At 39.7% G+C, this 16,663-nt stretch overlaps 2 protein-coding genes across 4 annotated transcripts; one reads left to right on the top strand and one right to left on the bottom strand.

The window, feature by feature from the left end:
• Window positions 1-3,657: 3,657 nt before the first annotated feature.
• Window positions 3,658-13,715, top strand: SPDYA (speedy/RINGO cell cycle regulator family member A). The gene is made up of 6 exons (XM_050316461.1): window positions 3,658-3,877; window positions 4,779-4,837; window positions 5,091-5,176; window positions 6,850-7,021; window positions 8,132-8,420; window positions 9,743-13,715. The coding sequence occupies exons 1-6, from the start codon at window positions 3,658-3,660 to the stop codon at window positions 9,829-9,831; spliced, it is 915 nt and encodes a 304-aa protein (XP_050172418.1). The 3' UTR covers window positions 9,832-13,715.
• TRMT61B (tRNA methyltransferase 61B) lies at window positions 10,009-16,587 on the bottom strand. 3 transcript variants are annotated; one of them, XM_050316458.1, is made up of 7 exons: window positions 15,998-16,587; window positions 15,780-15,882; window positions 12,894-13,084; window positions 11,643-11,734; window positions 11,007-11,242; window positions 10,305-10,385; window positions 10,009-10,124 (listed from the first exon to the last, which is right to left on the bottom strand). In XM_050316458.1, exons 1-7 carry the CDS (start codon window positions 16,556-16,558, stop codon window positions 10,081-10,083), a joined length of 1,308 nt encoding a protein of 435 aa, XP_050172415.1. In that variant the 5' UTR covers window positions 16,559-16,587; the 3' UTR covers window positions 10,009-10,080. The 3 variants fall into 3 exon arrangements, 2 of the variants coding, with proteins under 2 accessions (XP_050172415.1, XP_050172414.1); XR_007629088.1 differs by having other exon boundaries at window positions 10,305-11,242; XM_050316457.1 differs by lacking the exon at window positions 10,009-10,124 and having other exon boundaries at window positions 10,264-11,242.
• Window positions 16,588-16,663: the final 76 nt, after the last annotated feature.

Here is a 16,663-nt window from a genome sequence, read left to right as displayed (position 1 = left end):
ATACTCCAAAAAAAGTGGGAAAAGTCTAAAATTGAAAAATACATATTTTATTGTGAACAATGATCTGCATTTAAAAGAAGTAATGGTGGTTCTTCATGACTTTGCTTGAACAGAAATATCACATGTTTTTCCTATGGTACTTTATCTTTCTTAAACCAAACAAAAAAAGTTAATTGGAAAAGGATATCAGAGCACAAAGGCATCTCAAAAACAATAAAATATGGAGAAAAAGTAGGCATATCCTAAATATAATTTATTAAAATACCAACCCTCTTTTTCTTCAGTGATGCTTTTTAATCTACCTGTAAACAGCTCAATCACTGAAAAATTTTAAGTTCTTTTTTCATTTAAAGTAAGCTAACTGCCCTGAGCTGCCTTTTTGGACCAGCTACTGGATATCTATATAACTATATATCTCATAGAATCAAGTTCCAGTGTATATATGGACATTTTTTTATTCAGAAATAAGATTTTGTAAGACTCCCTGGTATTTTAAACAAAGGTTTTATTATATATATATGTATACACCCCGATATAAATTTATTAATATAAAATTAAAATTATTAAAATATAATTTGAAACTGTGATTACATATAAAGATAAAGAGTGGCTCAGCTGATTTAATGTCTACCTACAGGAAGGATTAGGAATGAGGTACAACACGAATGCCAGTGTACTGTGCTGGACAAACACTGCATTGTCTCAGTTTAAACTGCTCGTGGTGAAATAGTGCCCCCTGATGTCCAGCGAGCGACTTGGAAGTCTAAAAGCTACATTCTTCCCTATATTGTTGGATGAATTGTTCAACAACCCTCTAAAAACTGTAGTTAACAATAAGCAAAGTTAAGAACCAGCTAAGTCTGTTATATCATGCAGAGGACTTAAGTAAAGTTCTGTTTCCTTGTTGTCACGATGTTCAGGCATCAACCTTTCCACACTGATGTTTTTCCATAGTGTTTCCAGGTTGAATCCTTGAGTCATCCCCCTCTCAACAATCCTACCTCAGGCTGCAGAGTCCTGCAAGGAAAGGAAGGTAGAGTTCCAGACGTTCTCATGGCTCTTTCTCACAACTTCAGTTTCCTCAGAGTCTGAGCCAAGGTGATGCAGCTCATCTGAATCAGAGCAGAGCCCTTGGTCCTGGCAGGAAGGGGGAAGCACACTGGGGGAAGAGAGTGACAACACCTGTTCAATAACTTGATCGTGACAGATTTTTGAATGAAAAGAAAACAAACGTTTAATCTTTTGTTGCAGAACCACCAGATCAAAAATTATTTTAGAAAGGGGAGACCTGCAGGAAAAACCATACAAACCCTGTAAAGCTCTGTGTGGATAAAGATCTACACCATAAATCACTTTTTACTGATATAAAGGTATAAAGAATAAGGAAGCATGCACATCACAATTATCATTGCAGTTGTGTTTTCCAGTAGGGGAAAAAAAAAAAGAGGCAGAAGTTTGTTTTCTGGTCTGAACAGTTTAGATGGTTATATGGAAGTTTCTGTAACCTGCCCTTCCTCTGTTTTTCACAGGTATCAAATTAACAGTAATTAATTGATGAATGCTTTGAATTCCTTAGATGAAAAGCATTATGCAAAAATAAAGAACAATTTATTGAGGGGTAAGTCAATGTGAACATGTGTATATGAAGAGACTACATCAAAGAAACAGACTTTTGCCCGACTGATGTATTTCATATTATCTCCACCCTGCTGCCAAGTTTCCTGATATCAGCCTGTTTCATACAGAGATGTTGTTATGTCTTTCATCTCCCTACCTGATCAGAAACTTGGTATGTCCTTTCCCTGAATATGCTCGGTAACTCAGAGCACCTAAAAAATCTAGCAAATTATTAATTATAGATGAGGAAGGAGTAGAGAGGCCTCTCTTCTCATTACCGTAACAGATGAGGCCAGATACACTTTAATTGGCCTGTACAGGAGGAAACAATGAAAATGGATGTATTTCTTCCTGGATAAACCTTTAGCTCTTATAACAAGAGGCAACATTAGGATTTCACACTGAATCTTGGTAGCAAAGGGAATTTTTCATTCTTATTATGACATTTGAATAGACTACCTTAGACTAATTGTACACTACTACGTGGATTAATTGCTTTGGTGGAAGCAGGGTGTCCTGCACCTGTATGTTTAATGATATTTAGTTAGGTATGTCTTCTCCCTCATGTCCTGTGTCTCCTGGGGAGATGTTTATCATCCTGAGGAGATGTTTTAACTGGGTTGGAAGGGACCTTAAAGACCCCCTAGTTCCAACCCCCTGCCATGGGCAGGGACACCTCCCACTAGACCAGTTTGCTCAAAGCCCCATCCAACCTGGCCTTGGACACTTCCAGGGATGGGGCATCACCAGCTTCTCTGGACAACCCCTCCAGCGCCTCACCACCCTCGCAGCAAAGAATTTCCCCCCGACATCTAATCTACACCTAATTCGGTTTGAATCTCTTCCCTCTTGTCCTGTCACTACACGCCCCTGTAAAAAGTCCCTCTCCGTCTTTCTCGCAGGCTCCGTCCAAGCACTGGAAGGAAGGGAGGAAGGAAGAATTTACAAAGCTGTTCATACAGCTGAGAGACCAAAGCCAGGCTCGGGCCCGGCCCGCGGTCCGAGCACCCCTGAGGCGGCGCCGCCTCCCCCGCTCCCATTGGCTGGCGCGGCGCGGGCGGCAAGCAAAGGGGCGGGAGGTGAGAGCGCCACGCCGTCCGATTGGCTGAGGCGGCCGCCTGGCGCGCGCCGATTGGCTGTGAGAGACGCCACTCCGGGCGCGCGGCGGCGGCTGCGGCGTGAGGGAGAGGCGGCCGAGGGAGGCGGGAACGGAGCGGGAGAGGAGAGGGAAAGGAAAGGAAGGGGCTGCCTCGGGCTTTTCTGCGGGGAAAGAAAGTTACACCCACAGCTGAGGGCTTCTCGTGTTTATGTGGCAGCCAGCTAAGCGCTGGGGAGTCAGGTAGGCCGCTGTGAGCCGGCCTCAAACAGCCCCATGCGGAGAGACTAACTGAAGGAATAAATACATTTAATACCGCCTAAAGATACCTTTCCTCGGTCTGCATTTGGTAACCTCTTGAATTTTGCAGTTACAGGCACCTCAGGTATGTTTCCTTGGTTGTGCCTTTAGGGTATGTCCGACTTGAGGGAAAAGTTTAATTCTCAATGGCTGTAACCAAATGTTAACAAAATTAGGAGCACAAGACTTGATTTTAATGTCACATGGCTTCATCATGGTTCTGCTATGTTAATTCTATTAATATTCTTTTAAAAACACACAGTCACAAATTGGAGCAGAGGAACACAGATTTTTTTGTACATCTAAGTAAGTGTGTGGAGCTATGAAGATCTGACAAACAACTTTTAATGGAAAGGCTCTTTTCCTATTTTTCAAAATTTTGGTTGGAAAAGGACTTAAGGCTCCTATTGGGGAAAAAAAAGGCTTTATCAAATTAGAACTAAATCGAAGGACTCAACACAGTTGGCTTAGGGCACAAGGCTTAGATAATTAGTACTGATAAAATTGATTTTCCATCACCTGACATATAAGCTGTACTGAAACGCTTCATGTGAACTAAAGAAATGTAGAGTACTAATGCTCAAACTGACTGTTTTTGTAGTTAATTTCTTCTTCTTTTTTAACAGGAACCTTTACTTACCGAAATGAAACACAATCTGGTGTGTCAGACACCTCTCACTGTCACTGTCCGTGTAAAATCGAGTGCATCCAGATCTCATCAGCAAAAAAAACTTAATAGACTAAAGCGACCTGCTTTTAAAGAAAATTGTGAAAAAGGGGTTCCTAGTCAGAAATATAAATGTCCAAAGGGACCATGTCTAATTATTCAGCGTCAGGAAATGACAGCTTTCTTTAAATTGTTTGGTAGGTTAATAATGACAGATACAAATGTATTGACTGAACAGAATGTTTTTTAAGCTCAGTAATTTTGAGAGCGTGTTTTATATGAAAACTAATGGCAATTCTTTATCTAAACATATTTTGTTGCTATATTTTTGTGTATAAATATTTAATGCTTAAGTTAAAAATACAAGAAGGGCTACCAAACTGATAAAAAGTATCTTTTTTATTTTACAAAAGGCTTAAAAAAAGGCTGGTCTCCTAGTTACATAAATATCTTATTTACTGGGGGAATAAACGTTTGGGGAGAGAAGTGGAATGGGAAGACAACCCAAGGAGTCTGAGCATTTCTTCTTTATTTGTGTCTCTTTCATATAAAGTTTTGTATTTAGTGAAGACATTCAGTAATAGTGGAGGATTACACCTGGTTTTTATTCGACCCTTAAATGCAGAAGTGACTCAGAGAGGTTGCGATAATTATGGTATATATTCACCAACAGGGGTGCTCTGACCACAAATAAGCAAGTATTGCCCTGTAAAGGCTGCCAGGTAATCAAGGTGCAGAGATCTCAACAGTCTGTAGTTCATCCAAAATAACAGTGTGATACTACCTGGAACCACTGAATGCAGGAAGAAGTGACCCAAAGAGAAAAAGTACTGGTGATTTCGCTTGCTGTTACTGAGAATGGATGAAATTTAGCCACTAGATTTTCCACCTTGCCTTTATGGTGGTTTGTCTTCTTTTGTCCCTTAAGTTTTATCACACCTGATCTCCTAGTCCTCTCATTTTCTGTTCTCCACTGGTGGGTCTAGTTTCTTTCCTTTCATTTGGTTTAATGAAACGACCACCTGTTATTTATTTACAAATACTTTCTAACATAAACAATTTTGGTGTTTGAAATGCTACAACTTTTGCTTGTTGCAGATGACGATTTAATCCAAGACTTCCTTTGGATGGACTGTTGCTGTAAAATTGCAGACAAGGTAAGTGTATTTCCTTCTTAGTTAATAGAAAATACGTTGAGAAAGAAATGTGCCCTTAATCACTTGATACTTTAATGCAAATACAGAACATAAGTTTTTCCTAATGGATTCATATGGAAGTTTCACAAAGCTCAATTTATGCTTTCCTCATTGATAAAAATGATGAAGTATCTTGGTGCAAGATAAATGTGCTAATCAATTTAGGAAATAAGGTACTGAACACATTGCTACTTCATTTTACATTTTAAAACAGTATCTCTTGGCAATGACTTTCGTTTATTTCAAGAGGGCTAACTTCACAACGAGTGAGCATACCAGAATCAACTTCTTTGTTGCTCTGTAAGTACTTTTAAATTATCTGGTTTTATTAGGATAAACTTTGCATTATTTTATTTCTTTATGACACTAATCATTATGATATGTGATGAGACTTCTTTGATGTGCGGTTGTTTGGGTCCTATATGAAGTATAGAAACATAAGCAGGTGTGGCAGGGAGAACTAGATGGTCTTGAAGGTCCCTTCCAACCCAAACCATTCTATGGTTCTGTGATAATCTACATACTATACATAAATAGTGCAAATTCAACATTCTTCCTCTGATGGAACAAGCTTGAGCAGCAGAGAGGGGATTTTGCATTGGTGTAGTCATACATAGTTAAAAATATTTAAAACCCCCAAAAGTGAATCTGTGAACTTTTTAAAGCGTTACAAGAAATAGATGCAAGACAATACATGGCAACATATACATGGCTCACAGTTCCTGTTATAAGATGTATTCCATATCTTTGCCAGCCTTAAGTCATTTGTGCCAGAACATTTCACCGTGATATGCACCTCAGGAGTAACCTTTTATTAAAGTTTCTGTTGCCATGATATAAGTCAACTGTAAAAATGTTGCTAGAGAATTTCTGAGAATTCTTTTGAACAGTTACAAAATGCAAAATGCCTATACTTTGAAACAGAGGAGCAATCTGTACTCTGTCTTCCCCAAGGCTACATAACGCCTCCATATTTGGCTATACCTACAGGTGTGTAGGTATATATATTTATATATATATATATTTATATATATACACACACACACATATATATATATACACAGGATTCTGCATTTATGGTGTTCAGATCATCTTTTTCCATAACAGCGCTTCTCAGATGCTCTATTTGCACACTAGTGAGGGGACAAAGATGGCTGTTCCTTCTGGGTAACATCCACAGAGCATGGAGGAGGGAGCCCTCTGACTCCACTGAAGGGAGAAAAGCCAGGCCAGAACAGTGAAAGGCTTAGAAAGGGACAAAGGGTCTGGTGAGATTGGAACTAGAGGGAATATTGGGGTCAGGAGCAAGTGAGAAAATCAGGGAGGAGACTAAAAGTTGTAATTTTTTTAGGTGTGATTTACAGGAGTTTAGTATCAGGTGGATCCAGAGGAAGTAAATATTTTCTTGTCTGAGAAGACAATCCAGAACCAAAAGTAGCAGATAGTGAAGGAAGGGAGAAATACAGACATTAGAAAAGTCATTTAAGGATTTTTTTTTTTAAATATATCTGAAGGTAGACCTGTATTTATTTGTTTGCTGCTAATTTCATAAGAGCAAAATAATTGTCCAAGAATAGCTAAAATCCATAGAGTAGAAAATGTAAAGTTTAAGATATAATAGTTTTAAGCTTTATTTAGAGAAATAAATTTCAGTCAGAAACTGTTCATTTTAGTACAAGTGTTTCTTGTCAGTTTAGAGAAAGATGTCAGGATGTGTTAGTTCTTGCATATCTACTAATCTAGGGTAAAGCAATTTTTATAAGAGCTTGTTTTTGTTTACCCAAAAGATGCACATGGAGCTGATTAAGAAAATATTTTATTCCAGAGACAAGGCTGTATTTTGTTAGTGTTTTTTCCTCACAATACTAGAAAAAAGAAACACTTCAATATGTCTTGTAATATTAGAAATCATGCTGATATACTGCTTTAAGATTGAGTAATATTTACAAACACAAACATATATATGTTTGAAGGTATCTGGCAAACACAGTTGAAGAAGACCATGAAGAAACAAAGTATGACATTTTCCCATGGGCTTTGGGAAAAGCCTGGAGAAAGCTCTTCCCTGATTTCTTAAGGTTAAGAGATCAGCTATGGAGTAGAATTGACTACAGGGCTATTGTAAGCAGACGCTGCTGTGAAGAGGTAGGGAAGGGGATTTAATACTGTAGATGCTGAAATTACACCAGTTAACACTAGCCAATGATCTCGCTCTGCACAACTGCTTCCCTAAAGTGCATAGACAATCCACGGGAAAGAACAGATGCAGCTAAAATGTAATAGTCCATTTATCCTCCATGATTTTTTTTTTCCTTCTGCATTTAAAATATAGCTTGAAACTACATTTTTAAAGTAAACTAGAATATTTTATATTGCACTACTGTGTATTGTATTGGCTAGAATCTGCTTTATACAAATGTTTTTATTTAAAATCTACCTTCATTTGTTTCACTTCATCCACTTTAGAAATAATTTTCCGTGAGTGTTTGCTTTAAATTTGTAAGTTTGTACACAAGTAAAACCTTCAAGTAAAAATCCTGGCAGCTCAGGTGAAATTTTAATGCCTTCAAAACTAATGATGCCATTTCAACTGACTTTTCAAGGTAAGAGTTTTTCAGTGCATTTATAAAAAACTTGGAAGGACACACTTTTAACATTCTCTACTATTAATGCAGTGTTACAACCTACAATTTTCAAATATAATAGGAAGGAAAAAATATATTTCTCTCTTTTGAGGTGGAATACATATCTGGAAAAGCCCTTGTCATGTTCTAAGTATACAGAAGAAAATCTCATGTGCTCGAGTCCCCTCTCTGGGGATGGGATTAGATGCTTATGGGAAAAGTACAGGGAATAAGGTCAGTGCAGAATGCTTTTCCTGGCATCCTCTCCCAGCTTCCCACATCATTAGTTCAGCGATGTTGTGAACAGGAAGATCCATCTAGTTGATGTTTAGTAGTTAGTCAAGGACACCATCTTCTGTCCAACATGCAAAGCATGAGCTGGTGTTTGTGATGCTTCACTTGAACATACAAGGCTGTGAACTGTTAAGTTTCCACATCTGATTGGAATTTGGATAACTTACTCCTGCCTAAGGCAGCAAACTTTCTAGTGGGACAGAAGCAGATAGGTAATACATGATACCCACTTCAACTATGTTGTACTAATCCCCTGCCATACACTAATTGGATCCCTTTTTTTCAGCGTGTTTTCCCATTACTTTTACATTTTCTGACCCAGTGGCTGTCCCGATAGGTGATGGCTATTGCTCCAACACATTACATATGGCAGCGGGAACGTTCTGTGCACCACAGTGGAGCCCTGAGGAGTTACAATGATGAGGTACAGCTGCCCCGAGGACCCAGCGCTACCCCTACAGACTGCCTGCTGTGTGGCAAGAAGGGAAGATTTGTGCGACTGGGGTTATCATCTTCCTCCTCATCTACTGACACTTTGGAGATGATGGAATTACATTCATCCCAGAATTCAAAGGACACCGTTCCAACTGAAAAAATGCTTGTTGACTCTCTTGCTTATGCCCAAGGTATGGTTTAATATTGCAAATAATTTTTATTTAGTTTAGGCAACTGAGGTTGTATTTGTCTTTCAGAGTAGTGCAGGGACTTCTGTGTTCTTCCCTATTACCTTGGCACAACTTTGCTTTTACTGCCACAGATCCATTTTCTTTTTCACATCTTGTATCTTGACTTCCTGGAAGTACCATCTGCTTTACATTCAGTCTCTTCAAATTACCTTCATCTACTACAGTAGATTTTGGGTTGCACTCTAGTCTATTTAGGCATTTATTACTATTCTAGCATTATAAATGAAATTGAGAATTCTATTTTTAGCACTTAGGAGTGGGTGAAAGAAACAATAAAAATACTGAGGTGTGCCATGGAAGTTAAAAGAGCAGGTGTTACGTGAGGTGAAGTGCTCTTGCTGAGACCACTGTTCTTAGAAAGGGCAGGCTGCTCAGTTGTGGTCATCAGTTTGGACATAGGTTAAATCACAATTCACATTTTCCTTGCATCTTAATTGTTGACAGTTTATACTTCATTTTCAGACTGGGGTACAAGTAAAAAACAGTACAAAAGTTTGTGAAAATTGTTTATCTGGTTGACTCCCTGCACATTAATCTACTCAAAATGGCATCCTTGGCCGTTGCAGCAGAAGCCTCCATTACATACAGAAGCTATGGGGCACACTCATTATTAAATAATTATTAAAAGTGGAACACATTTGAAATTTATAGCTCTGTATTTTTTATTTGGATATGTTTTCATTAATATCCACTTTTCGCTATTATAGTAAGATTGTGGTACTGCTTTTGACATCTTTAGTGCAACTTTGTGATTCTCAAGGGATTCCCCAACTTTGAAAAATTTGGCATTTGAATTCTTCCTGAGATACAGAACAAGTTAGGTGTCTATAACACATCACTTAATAATTTAATGTATTAAACAGCACCAGCTGCTCATGTGAGACCCTAAAAGACTTAAAATTAAGTCTATGTTTACTTGAGAGATATTGCTTTTCATATCAGAAAAAATTGTTTACTTTGATTGTTTGAGAATGTTTTATATAAAACAAAGTTCACAATTAACCAGGCAACTTTCAGCATGAGTGGTAGAAGTGAACCAAAGCTGTACATGTCAACAACTGTCTTTCTCTTGAAATGAGCACAGCTTTATCAAGCGAGCACATTCAGTGAATTTCAGTAGCTCTCCAAGTTATTCTTTAAGAACCTTGTTCTTAAAGAAACTGACAGTCACCCATTGGTAGCCAACCAAGCATTCATTTAAAAGAACAGACTTTGATCCCTTATTTTCTTACTAAATTTTTTTTCCTCCTTATTTTTGGTAGACTGTCAGAGACTGTCCAGCAAAAGGCAACCATGTAGCACCTTGAACCAAGATAAATCCATGGATTGGTTTATAAGCAATGAAGAATAAAATACACCCGATGAGACAGAAGCAGATACTGTGATTTGCAAAACAATCTGTGCTGCATCACCGGACCTGATGATCCCATTAAAACTTTTCCCTTTAAATAGTAGGTGTGGTTTCAAAGTTCACATGCAGTAGAAATCAAAGCAGTCATTACTTCAGAGTTACACAACTTGCAAAATGTAGCAGCTACTTTGTAATGTTTTATTTTATTCTGATACAATATTCGAATTAGAAGCTAACACAGCAGCAGCATCAAGAAAGCAGTGGACGAAACTTTCTCAGCTTGGTAAGGAATGCTAATCAAAAAACAAAACAAGTTACTACTTCAGTATTTCAGTATGCAATAATTATTTTATTATAAGTTTTATGATTTCATGGTATAGTAACATGCTAGTACAAAAAAAAAAAAAGTGGTATTTTTTGGAAAACAATAGCACTAAACATTTAAGACAAAAAACATTTTCCAAGTGTCTCACCTGAATGAGCTTCCTGCCAGTAAGAGGGTCTAGCGATGTAAGGCACCGAGCGATATGTTTCAGCATCATCAGAAAGTGACTCTGTCAGAAGTACATTTAGTTTTTTACTTCTTTCCCACAGGTTTAAGACATACATGCAGACTAGAGTTACCAATGTGCACGGATTATTTTTCCCTGATAAATTTTTTTTTCTTTTGGCTTCTGTTATGGTGTTTTGTTGTAACCTATGACTCTTTGCTCTGGTATGGATTTTGCAAATCTACACTCTTTATATATCTATAGGTTGTATGTATATATATATATGTATGTGCGTAGGTGAGGCATCATTTTTGGACAGTGTGATTTTTACAGCAGAGCACACTGGCACTATTTCTTCTATGGAATCCTTAAGTCCTTCAGGGTCCTCTAAAGCAGCCTTGGGACAACTACAAAGAACTGAATTTTACTGAAAAACAAATATTTGAAAACCGTAGTAGAAGTGCAGTCATTCTTTATCGCATTTTATTTTCTATTTAGTCTTGATTATTAATAAGATATTTAAAATTAAATAATTAGTATCATAGTCTTTTGCAAACTTGACAAGGTCTAGATTGTCCAAAACCTTGTCTATTCTCAGCTGATCTAAGAAAAAATACTGCCTCTTCCTACACTGGATTATCAAAGTGCAGTAAGAGAGTCTCTCATCAGCAGTAATGTTCTTACCATTGTATTCGCTTTCTTTAAGAATTGCTTGATCCTCAATGTGGATTTCTTCATATTCCTTTTGAGGTGGTTCTTCAGTATTTTCTTGAGTTTCCACCATTTGGCTTGATTTGCAATTCTTGATTTTAGCAGGGACTACTAACCAATTTCTGTGAGTTACCTCAACAATCCTTTCACACAAAAAAGGAAGCTTGCAGGTCCGTATTCTGTCTAAAAGGTCAATAACCTGCGTGATGCTTTTGAAGAAATGCAAAAGATAGAGTAGTATTTTGAAAACTCAAATCACACAATCTCAATTCTAATGACTTTGTCACATTCTTTACCTCTGAGGTTACATGAGTCCTTCAACTTTAGGGTAAAGGAGTAGCAACCTGACTACTGAATTTGAGAACAGTGCAGTTACTCTGAGGATGTCATAAAGTGCAGACTTCCACTGATCAGAATGAGAACATTCCCAAAGTAGAGGCCAAAGGATTTGGGCAAGTGTAATTTATACTGAGATCAACTACCTGAAGAAGTTGCATGTGAGGAAAAAACCAAACTTTGTTTAACATTTCATTAATGATGGATGTGTATTTTAAGAGAAGTTTAGTTTTCTAACAATACCAAGTGTAAGCGCCAGAACTAAATACTTACTTTGCTAAATACACAGCACACACACCACCCTGTTTCAGGCTTGGGTGTACAACAGGCAGAGCAGTCTGAGGGTTAAGCATATCCAGAACTACCTGTAAGAGAAAGATACATTAATGTTTACTGGGAAAACGTGTATTACTACCAATGTAATACACTAACACTTGGAAAAAAAATGTTTATGGAAAACAGATGCATATAACAGCAGTATGTAACCATGCCTCTCAAAAGCTGAGGTCCACACTGCTACAAAACCAAGTCCTTGCTACTTCTCAGTGAATTTCTATCAAAACAAGTAGCATTTCACCAACAAAGCAGGCCTGTAGGAAGTTAAACCTTCTGCTAATTAAATTCCACAATGCTGACATTAATAAAAAACTTTCAGAGGACTACATTTACTAATACATATGAATATCTATTTCTCAAGTGTTAAAAAAGAAAAGACAGTTCAAATGCATCTTTATAAGGAAAAGAGCATGCTATGGTCTCAACATCTAACTTGCTGGTTGTTTCAAGATTTAAAACTTGTCTTTGGCAATTTATCCATCTTCTACTAGAAAGCTATTCGAACCATAAGACAATGGTATATCCTGTATCTGATATTTCCTGTTGATTGGTAAAGTTTTTTAAAATGGTATTTTTATGCTATATATGTATTGGTTAAACCATTTTAAAAAATTGTCAGTTGTTTAAAGCATCTAGTAAGTAAGTAGTTGTAAGCACTTCATCTGCTTTACAGGGAAGAGTAGTTAACATACAGCTGTTTTCCCCAGCATGTCTCCATTTAGAAAATCTGGATACAAGAAGCAGGACAGGAGAGCAAGCAACAGCATTCTTTAACTTGTGCTTGAGTTACACTGTGCATTCTATAGAGCTGATAGCAAAGTGGTTATATATTTACATTTTTAATAAAGTTACGCATTCTTCTGAAATTTAATGTTTGAAATATACATCTCAGTTATAAAAATATCAGTTTCTGACAAATATAAGAAAGTAAGTTGGTCTTTGCTTACAAGACTGCAGTAATTAATTTTAATACTTCTATAGTACAGCTTTATCACTCTTTCATTTGGGAAACCGTAACTGAAACCTTGAAAATACTTGTAAATCAGACAAAAACCCACAGCGTTTCTTTCACTGATGAAGATGTGATTGCTTTTTCTCATGTTAAACTAGATATGGGAATCCTGCTCTAAGTGTGAGGTTTTAATTTATATAGAAAAGATACATGTCAAATGGACTTTTTGGACTCACTGCATCAAGTGTTACAGATTTCATATCTGCAGCAGCTGTTGAAATGTCTTTAAGGATGAAATCCACATTATCTGGCCACTCATCCGTGTGTCCTATTTCCCATGCAGTTCGCCAGTGTCTGTAATTCTTCTTAGCTAAATTATGATGATCATCTCTGATTTCATAACTTATAACACGTCCTTTGGGCCCAACTGAAAACAAACAAAAGACGCTACACTTTAAAAAAAGCACAGCCTACAACATAAGTACACATTTACATCTCAACCTCACTTTGGGAAATAATCACATATGAGGCAATCAATTACCATCTATTTTTTTCTTTACATTTAAAACATATGCAGAAAAAGTGCCATGTTAGTTCTTTTACAGACAGAAATCCATCAATCCACAGATGAAATAAAGCAGTTATAGTAGTACAGACTGTTCCCAAGATTTCCTCCTGAAGTCACTCCTGCAGCAAAAGACAACTTGAGCATCTGTGATTCCCTTGCCAGAGCTACCAGAGGCACCAGCTGAGAACGCTGCAACAGTGGTCACAGCTCACAGACGCTGTAAAGCTGACAGACAGCGACTGCTTCTGTTGTTATTCAGATTTGAAACTGATAGTTTAAAATTTTTTGACAGTCCTCGTTCTGTGCATAGTTTGTTCTTCATCTGTTTTTCCTCAGGGTTGGGGAAAGGCTAAGAAAACCGCCAGACCTGCTCACTGATCTCCGCCCTACAGACAAGTTTTCAAGTGTACTCTTTGATTTACATAGGCTTGTGTAATTTTCCTGTTATTGTTTGCAATAGCAATAAATTATTTTATTATTTAAGTCTAAATTTACTATCCTGAAATTTATCGTGTTAAGTCCAATACACAGTGCTCCTCATAAAGGACGCATTACCAGGCTGTCCAGGCAGACTGCAGTCTGTGCACTGCTATTCTGTCCTTGTATTACTCCAGTTCCTCTAAGCTATCACGCTGTTGGCTTCTCTCTCCCCTTGCTACTTCAGAATTGGCACAGGCAGCTTTCAGCAACCAGCAGCTCAGGGGGTCACGTTCTGTGCCTTTCTAAGCCATTCCACTTTGAAGTTGCCAGGCTCCTTCCCTCACCTGTGTGATCCCACTGTGAATCCGTTCAGATAACAGAATAAAAGCAGTGATGTATTTCCCAACAGTCACTCCTTGATCCAGCTCACCAGGCAAAGGCTGGAGCCAAGATGTAAGAAGAGAGGGTTTCAGCAGGTTGCCTTGGATCACCTTAAGCAGTTACAGAATTGCAGCATGAAGTCTTTATTACTTCCGATTATCAGTTTAGAAACATCAGAAGAATAAAATTGTTCACATTGGGGGACAGTCTTCTGCTCGTTCAAAATAATTCTTACATTTTGTAACTGACTTTTTAATAGGAAAAATAAGAACTAGTTAAAATAAGTAGGCAAAACTCTTCATTATTTTAAAGTCATGGCAAATACCACAGCCTTAACTTTGTCTACTACTGCATGTCAGTAGTTTCTAGGAATGATTAAAGAAAGAATGGAAAAGAAAATGAGTAACACAAAGACATTATTAAAATCTGTTAGATCAATGAGCATTTTGGAAATTGAATACTTCCATGGACCACTAGATTTAAATTTCAGCATTTACCTTTGTAGCAGCTGTTTTTCTTGTTGGGTATCACTGTATTTTGAAGTGCTGAAGGATACACAGTAAGCCCACAAAGGCAGAATAACCCATAAACACTTCAGAGAGACAGCAGTCTATAATGCAGCCTCCTAATGAACACTGGGATATGGTAAAAAAAGACATGCTAGTTTCACAGCTCAGGTATTCAGTTACTCTGAGTGCCCTCCAACACTGAGCATAAGCCTTCACAATATGCAGCTTGTGCTTTTCTGCTCTGTCAGTTCAAGATGATCCCTAATGAAGTTCTTGTCTTTACCCTCCCACATCTTTTAATATTGCAAACAACAGTGGGGGTTTTGTTTCCTTTCTTTAAAGATTTTGTTTTATCAGGAGCCCATAAACCAGATTATCCTGAAATGTGGTCCACTGACAGGGTACCTACAATGAGCTGAAATTTAAGGCTGAGGTTTCACCCTCGCTCACATGGCTGAGTGCAAGGGCTCTCTGCCTTTCAGAGCACTGAGACCTACACAGAACCAGGCTGGCTGTAATGTGAAAAAACAAGTGTTCACCCACAGAAGAATTTCCACTGGTAACCAGCAACTGGATTACTCACGTGGTCCATTAAGATGAAGAAAAAGAAACTTAGAAAAATAAGATATGGGAAAAATTAGTATGATTAAGCCAACGCCAAAAATCATTACAGCTGAAACTCAGTTTTCTGCAGGGCCTTCTATAACTGTCTGCACTACAGCCCTCTAAGTAGTCAAAATGGTTTGTAGTCCCTGCCCCGGCTCTGGTGTAACTTTCCTTCAACAAACTACGTGTGAACACGTGAAGTGCAGCAAAGCTTTTAAGAACGAAATCACAGAATCAATCAGGTTGGAAAAGACCTCTGAGATCACTGAGCCCAATCTTTGACCTAACACCCCACTGTCTAATAGACCATGGCACTCAGTGCCACATCCAGTCTCTTCTTAAACACCTCCAGGGACAGTGATTCTACCACCTCTCTGGGCCACCCACTCTAATGCACGATCACTCTCTCTGTAAAGAACTTCTTCCTACTGTCTAACCTAGACCTCCCCTGGCACAGCTTAAGACTGTGCCCTTTTGTCCTACTGCTGGTCGCCTGGGAGAAGAGACTGATACCCACCTCACGACAACTTCCTTTCAGGTAGAATAGTACTATGAGAACCACGAGTATCTGGTCAAAAGGAAGGCAAGGTGGATAAGGAAATAAATAAACTCTGTGTTTTCTAAAACCAGGACCTCACCCGCTCGTGACAGGAACAAGCTCATAGCGCCAGACCCGCTGCCGGTTTCCAGCACGGTGTCTCCCGGGTGGACATCCATCATCATCAACATCGCGCTCACATCCTGCGGGGGCGAGAGAACCACGGCGCGGGTCACCAGCCTCGAAAAAAAAAAAAAAAAAAACGAAAGGCGAGATCCTCCCACCCTCCCGCCAGGAACTTGTCCCCCCCAAACCCACCTTGGGGTAGGCGATGGTGGGCCCCCGCGGCATGAGCAGCACGTACTCCTCCAGCGAGGGCCTCCTCAGCAGCACCCTCGCCCCGGCCGACGTCCGCAGCATCTGCCCGGGCGTCTTCCCGATGATGTCGCCGTGGGGCAGGACGCCGGCGGGGCTGGTCAGCGCCGCCCCGCTCGCCAGCAGGCACATCACCTTCAGCGTCCTGTGGTACTTCCTCCGCAGCTCCGCCAGCGCCAGCTCCCCGGCGCGGAACGGCGCGGGCAGCGCACCCGCGGTGGTGGCTCCCATCTCCCCCATCACCTCTTTCCCCTCCTCCTCCTCCTCCTTCTCGGAGGGACCCTGAGGCGACACCGCCACCGCCGCCACCGCCGCCGCCTCCTCGGGCGGCAGCAGCCGCCTCACCCGCTCCAGCGGCGACAGCGAGGCTTCCCATGCCCTCCGACGAGGCCTCCCTACGGCGGGAGGAGAGGAGGAGGATGATGAGGAGGATGAGGAGGAAGAGGAGGACGAGGGGCGGGAGGCGGCGAGGGCCGCCCGGCGCAGCGCGCGCAGGAACCTCATGGAGCTGGGAAAAGGGCGGGACGAGGGAAACAGCGTCTCGCGCCGCCGGGTGCCCTCGCCCCGCGCGCCTGCGCCGCGCGCGCCGACGACGCCGCGAGGCGTCGT

Source organism: Myiozetetes cayanensis, unplaced genomic scaffold (assembly GCF_022539395.1).
Source record: "Myiozetetes cayanensis isolate MyiCay16 unplaced genomic scaffold, myiCay2020 scf2-11, whole genome shotgun sequence".
In the NCBI taxonomy this organism is placed as follows: Eukaryota; Metazoa; Chordata; class Aves; order Passeriformes; family Tyrannidae; genus Myiozetetes; species Myiozetetes cayanensis.
Note: the sequence above shows the minus strand (reverse complement) of the source record. Positions and strands in the feature narration are given on the sequence as shown.

Coding starts and splice junctions, on each gene's coding strand:
- SPDYA (XM_050316461.1), top strand. CDS start 3,658: ATGAAACACAATCTGGTGTGTCAGACACCTCTCACTGTCACTGTCCGT. Junction 4,838..5,090: donor GCTGTAAAATTGCAGACAAG/GTAAGTGTATTT, acceptor ATTTTAAAACAG/TATCTCTTGGCAATGACTTT. Junction 7,022..8,131: donor GCAGACGCTGCTGTGAAGAG/GTAGGGAAGGGG, acceptor CTGTCCCGATAG/GTGATGGCTATTGCTCCAAC.
- TRMT61B (XM_050316457.1), bottom strand. CDS start 16,558: ATGAGGTTCCTGCGCGCGCTGCGCCGGGCGGCCCTCGCCGCCTCCCGC. Junction 13,085..15,779: donor CTTGTTCCTGTCACGAGCGG/GTGAGGTCCTGG, acceptor GTTTGTTTTCAG/TTGGGCCCAAAGGACGTGTT. Junction 11,735..12,893: donor AATCTGTAACACTTGATGCA/GTGAGTCCAAAA, acceptor TTTCTCTTACAG/GTAGTTCTGGATATGCTTAA.